The following is a 6,562-nucleotide window of genomic DNA, read 5'->3' as shown; positions in this document are numbered from 1 at the left end:
TAAACATTGTTTAAAGCCGAAAGTTGCTTTCCGCTGAAATTGTTCTGAACACTGGAAACACCCGGTATATAATTTACTTACCTGCGAAATATCTTTATTTTGAACAACTGGCACAGAGTAACCGGGTGAGGTGAAACGGCTGTCCTGTTCTGAGTTCGTTTTCATCTTTGCCATGAGACTTGTGGTTACCGCTCCCTTTACAATCAGCATCTTTCCGTTGATCCATGTACTGAAATAGTCTCCAAATTGGATAGATTGTCCTTCTGTTAGTCAGAAGCCTGAGAGACAAAAGCCATTGATGTGGGATAAGGTTGGGTTTTCCACAGCGTTCCACTCAAGACCCTCTCCAACTCATGGTGTTCATGACATTAAAATGTTTTCATTGGTAAAGTGGTGTGTTGTCTGCTATGAAGTCAACATACAAAGGTAACACTCTGGTGACGAACAACGTGCCTGATACACATATGCCTCCCACAGTTTTTTCAGTTTCAACAGCAGTCCTGCAAAGAGCACACGTTTCCTGGCCCTCTGTAACCACTATTCTTGCCATCAACCTTCAGAGAACATTTAACATACTGCCGGAAGGAATGCATTACCAGAAGCGCATCACAACGGACTCGCGGAGAGCTCACTGAAGTCTTGGTGCGGCGCAGTGTCTCACTGGGAGAGCACGCACAACTCCCACCCGGAAAGATCCACCTTCGAACGGGACAACCCTGCATCAGCATCAACCAAACTACGCATTGGATGGTAAAATTGAGTCAATAAGTGCTAACATCCGTTATGATGAGCTGGCTGCTGCCATAGTGGCACAGACTGACACCTGGGCGCTGATTGGCCAGCTCAGACGGGATGACGGCAGCCGCTGGAGTACATGCTGCGTCGTCTCAGTGAAATAGCGCTATATATACTTTGCCTGCTCGGGAGGATTCACGGCTTCAGCGTCACAACAAAAACTCCGCCGACACGAGTGCGGCGACATTATTTCTACTGACAGCACTTACGCACGACACTAGAACTACGCGGCAAGGCCTATCCTTCAATATGAATAATAGTCATGAATTTTACTGCACGAACTTATATAGTCATTACGTATGAGCAGCATTATTTCTCCTGATAATGCCTGCCGTGGAGTGTCAAATGCGTGAACAGCTGGCAGATGAGTAGGGACTATTCACAGGCTAGTAGGAAACTCGAACTGGCAAAACATTGAATTAGTCGTTGGCGGTGCTGATACAAGTTATTGACTTGTTGCGTCACGTGACTTTGTCAATTTGTAGTGCTTGACGTATGAGCAGGAGCTGTTGTCTGGATGGCAAAATCCCAATTATGGGCATTACTTTTAGGATAGAGGCATTGAGGCGTTTCAGTGAACACCAAACCAGGCGTGAAATTTCGTAGACAGTCGGTGACCCCTCCGCCCCTATCTGTGATAGGAAGATGTGTCACATTTAGAGCAAACGCCGTTTTGCACGCCGATATTGGAGCAGGCTTGGCCGTTTTCCTCGCTTGGGTCCAAACCTGTCTTGCAACACTACGACAGTGCACCACACGCTTTTCAGTACAAAAATATCGTGTAGAACCATAACCGTCGGGGGTCTGTCCATCGCGATGATTGCAGCAGCAATACTGTATCGATGCCCTAGAGTGAGCATCTGCAGTCTGATGTTGCGCATCTAATTACTCCCATGTCCTCGTTTCTTTCAGGATTTTGGCGAGGCTTAAGCCATGTGTTTGAGTGCTGACGGCTGCAATTTGTTGATTATGGCCCATATTTTATTGCACAAGTGTGGCATATAAGTACTGGCCCATGTCGCGTATGAGTTTTTTGCAGTTTAAATGATTTCGCGTATAAGTAAAGACTGTATATTTTTTTCGCAGCAGATGCAATGACATACATTAGTTTTTAAAGCATAAATTTTGCCGGCTAGCACTCATATCACGTTTGAGTTTTTGCAGCAGAGTTGCGTGTCGCCTATAAATAAATTTTGTATGGTGAGTTTATGCGGTGGAAGAAATGTTGGATCCAATTGATCTCGTAGCACTCCTCTCCGCATGAGTTCCTGCCGCAGCACTCATGTTGTGACGCCGCCATCCATCTGATCTCGTAGCACTCCTGTCGGTATGAGTTCTTGCCGCAGCACTCATGTTGTGACGCCGCTGTGGAGGGCCGCTGGCATTATTCTGCATGCTGGTTTTTGGACAGGCTTCATGAGAGGAAATGCGTCGTGTGGCGTGGTTTGATGCACAAGCGATCGCAGATGAATTGAATTTTTTGAATTGCTGCATTGGTGTCCCACATTTATTTTTGTACTTTTTATTGCTGCAAAGATGGCTATCGACCTTAAGTTCGTGCTGCGTGCAAACAAAAAGCGTCACTGCACGGTAACAGTGTAGTCTGTTGAACAGAGGAGCGCGTTAGTCGTATTTCTTCTCCTCGCACTTGCTGTGTGCCTGCCACAATCTGACAGCTATCCTCTCACACGCCGAACATAATCGAGACGTCGCCTATCGCTCCTGCATTCCACGTTGAATGACGTGTCACTCCCTCATGGTTGATATCTTAAATTGGGATAGATTGACTTCAGGGGGGGGGGGGGGGGCTTTCGTCCGCGTGTCCGCAGTGAGTCAGTGGCGCTGGCGCCGGCTCCGTGTGCGGTTCTCAATCTAAAACCCCTTGGGCCTATGGTCCACCGTTGGGTCAGGTCCTTGCGGCGGCGCTTCCACCACCAGCGTTGCCTCGCTGACGGCCGTGGCGCCTCCCCAGACAACCAGACGCGCCGCACCCTAGCGGCGGCGGCGGCGGCGGCGCTGCGGCATACTCGGTGACATCGGCGCCGGGGAAGCGCTACAGCTCCACCGGCCGGCCCAAGTCATGCGGGAGATGAGGCCAACAAGCTCGGGGGACGCTGCTAGCGTCGCTCGCGGCTCGATAGCGGCGCCATCTGTGAGAGCGGTCGCGCTGCAGGAGCTACCTCAGAACTGTGTTGCAGTTCCCTGCTCGCTGCTGGCTGGTGCCGGGGGTACACGTCAGTTTCCCCAGACCTTTTAACATCTGAAGTGCGCGCACAAAACGCATGTGGTATGTTTGGGTGAGACAAGGTATCACCGTAACCAAAACACAAGGCTTTATTACTCTTAAAAACGGCTATGAGGTCCATGACACCACTTAGCTTTAGCTCTTCCGAGCCCAAAGCGACCGGACGCGGTGAATATAAGACTCATTTGGATGAACGTTCACACTACACGGCTAACGCTATTTCATAGGCCGGACCATGGATAACGAGTAAAACAACGACAAAAACGGCGGCGTGGTCGTCACATTTACTGTATCGTTAGTGCAAGATAAGGATGGTAGATATCATCGTCGCTTAGCGTGCTTTCTGTAGTCCACATTTACTGCAGCGGATCGATTGGTTCACTCTTGTATTAGTTGTATGGAACATATCGACATGTTTGACCATTGCTTCTTTCACATTCTAACACTTCTTCGCCCAATTAGTTCCTAAATAAACACCCGAAAAGCGCAAAAACGTCACTCCGTCTCGAATTCGGCTCCTTTATTTCAACAGTCCATAACAGCTTAAACTAAGGTGTTTTCCTCTCGAGCCGTGGGCGCTGCATAATCTCCAGCCCGGGCTGACATTGCATTTCGCCTGAGGGCCGGAGGGGAGGGGGGCTCGCGGCGCATCACAATGCCGGCGTGGCAGCTATCACGTGCGGGGGGGGGGGGGACGCCGGCGGCCGCGGCGGCAGCAGTGGGCGGCGGGCGGGGACGCTAGGATGCGGTCAAATGCACGGAGATGCGCCGCAGACAGACGAAAGGACAGCGTGTGGACACTAGGAGGGGAGGGGCGGGGAGGGCGCCGATCGCACCCGGAGGACAGCTACGGAAGGGAGGAGAAAACTGCCGCGCGCGCTGCAGACGGCCGACACGCCCGAAAGCCGCAGCCGGCCACGAACCCCGCATGAGGCCGGCCAAAGCCACAGCCGGCCGTGGACGCCCCCGCAGCGGCCGTCCGAATAACACATCTCTTGGACGACCAACAGATCAAAGGCACAAAAATAATCACATTACATAAAATCAAGTCTGTTTGGGTCAGTCGGAAATTTGGCGGGTCGGTTAGTCACGGGCTGAAGTTTGATTAGTGTTTCCTGTCTACCGGGTAATGGATGCACAATTGATACATAATAACACCGCCTAGACGAATATACAACAATCAACACGGCGATGAGCGATTATAAAACACGAGTCTAATCTAGAAAAAAGCACATCGAATGGTACACATATACACTCAAGCACGTATAACCGCACTTAAAAACATAACAACTTTCGTAGCCAGAGGAGCCGGATGAATTATTATGTGGTGTGTATGCGTGTGTGTCTGCAGGGGTGGGCGGGCGCGGCGCGCGGACGCGACGCCGTGTTTTCAAGCGTGCGGTGTGAGCGTTGTGCAATTATTGCAATGAGCAACATACCCCCCAAGGGGCGTTTGTCTCAGGTGCCGCGTGGCGCAGCGGATGCGCCACTAGCCGCGGACGCGCCGCCGTCGGTCGACGCACCTCCGGCGACGCCAGAGGGCTGCCACCGTAACCCTCGTCGGCGTCGTCGGCGGCGGCGCCGGCCGCCTGGACGGAGCCGAGCTTCTCCAGCTCGGAGGCCGGCGCAGCGCCCGCACCCAGCCCCCTCCGGCTTGAACCAGATGACATCGACGGTGGTGGCCGGCGGCGGCTCGCGCCGCGGCCCCGCCGACGCCGACTCGTCGCCGAGGTCGACGAGGTCGAGCACGGCGTCGGCCGGATCATCCAGCGCCGCCGTCAGGCTGTAGTAGGCGGGCGTTATGTGGCGGCCCGCCGACGCCGCCTCCGCGCGCATGGCAACCCTGTCCCCCGCGCCGTCCAGCAGCGCGTGAGCGCTACTGCACGGCGCAGGGGAAGGGTTGCCTGGCGCGTTTTTTGGCCGTGCCGCGGTTGTTGGGTGTGACTCGACCGGCTCCGCCTCGGCGTCACTCTCCCAGTCGCCGCCGTCGAGGTCGGACGCGTCGCTGTCGTCGGCGGCGACGACGAACACCGCCTCGGGGGACTGCTCCTTGAGCCAGCCGCGCACTGCCATGCTGATGGCACCGTCGGAGAGGCTGGACGGCGGCGAGGACTCGGCCGTCGCCTGGCCCTGCAGAGGAGCCGTTTCCAGTAACGGCTGCGCCATTCTGACGCTGGAAGCGCTAGCGACTTCCTCCGGGGCGCGCTCAGCCCCAGCGGCAGCCGCTTCCGAGGGAAGGTCGCCTGTTTTCTCGTCAGAGCCGCTGCGTACCGTCGCACGCGTGACGGGAAGATCCACATGTGGTTCGGTGGCGACGGTGGCTGCGGTCAGCGGGCGCATGCTCGGCTCAAGTAGCGCCTTCCGTGACGCGCTGAGGCGGTGCCGAACTTTGACGCGAAGCCCCGACTGAGGCTGCCCGGTCCGGCGGGCCGGCCGACTCCTCCGAGGTAGCGGACCCAGGCGAGCTCTCCCGGTCTCTCTCGCTCTCCGTCTCCTCCAGGATGACCGTCCTCCGCAGGTCGACTGGCACGGACAGGTCGGTGAAGGACGGCGGCGCCTGCGCCTCGTCCTCAAACTCCGGCACCACCTCCGAGCCTTGCGACGTGCAGGAGCCCTCACGAGACGCGCTGCTTGAGGCGTCTTCACCGCATGGATCGGGCTCGCACTGTGGCGGTGGGTGATCATTGGGCAGGCCTAAAAAAGCGTCGTCGGTGGGCGGAGGGGAGGCGGCCAAGTCAGCCGCAGACTTATCCTCGTAAACGAAGGAGTCGCAGCTCTCTGCGTCACCATCACCATCACCTCCCTCGACGCCGTCGTCACCATCACCTCCCTCGACGCCGTCGTCACCATCCACTCGCTCCGGAGACTCAGAATCAACATCGCCCTCGTCGTTATCGTCAGACGCATCGGCGCCTGCCGCGTCACGTTCGTCTAAAACGATAGCGTTCGCCTCGTGCGCCACGGACGAGCCGACACGAGCGTCGCTGGCGCCGGACTCGGCGGCAGGCTGGACTGGGGACAAAATGGCCGCCTCAGACGCTGAGGCGGCCGCGCGATCGTTTTTTGGCTGGCTGCCAGGGCGCGGCAACGCCGCTGAGTCGCCGGACGACGGCGGAGCCGACTGCATGGCCGGCTGAGAATCCCGCTCGCAGCACAGCACACTGACGGCGCCGTCCTGCGGCCTGCTGTCACGTGACGCCACCGCGTCGGTCACGTGGCCCAGCACCCTGGCAGCGCTGTGGAGCAGCTTGCTGTCACGTGGCGGCGCGACACTGGTCACGTGGACGCAGTCGCCCGAGGGTCGCCGCTGCGGCGAGTCCGGTAGCGAGACGTCGCTCTGCACGCCCGACGTCTGCTCGCTCGGCGAGCGCTCCGACTTGGGCTCGGGCCGCACGCGGCCGCCAGAGGCGCTCGAGTCGGACAGGCAGATGACAGCACAGTCGGGCGTCGGCGGCACGTCCCGGCACCCGTCCGAACCTTCGTCGGTCACCTGCAGGGATACCCGACATTAGCCCCACACGG

The 6,562-nt window shown here is 56.9% G+C and overlaps 1 protein-coding gene across 1 annotated transcript in view; it reads right to left on the bottom strand.

The window, feature by feature from the left end:
* Window positions 1–3,409: 3,409 nt before the first annotated feature.
* Window positions 3,410–6,562, bottom strand: part of LOC119091485 (uncharacterized) — a 47,149-nt gene continuing 43,996 nt past the window's right edge. The window contains exon 10 of the mRNA XM_037214286.1: window positions 3,410–6,530. Coding sequence (XP_037070181.1) covers window positions 5,388–6,530 — 1,143 coding nt within the window. The 3' untranslated portion in view covers window positions 3,410–5,387. The remainder of the gene's footprint in view (window positions 6,531–6,562) is intronic.

Source organism: Pollicipes pollicipes, unplaced genomic scaffold, assembly GCF_011947565.3.
Source record: "Pollicipes pollicipes isolate AB1234 unplaced genomic scaffold, Ppol_2.1 Scaffold_3447;HRSCAF=4054_pilon_pilon_pilon, whole genome shotgun sequence".
NCBI classification, from domain to species: Eukaryota; Metazoa; Arthropoda; class Thecostraca; order Pollicipedomorpha; family Pollicipedidae; genus Pollicipes; species Pollicipes pollicipes.
This window is presented reverse-complemented; position numbering and strand designations above follow the sequence as displayed.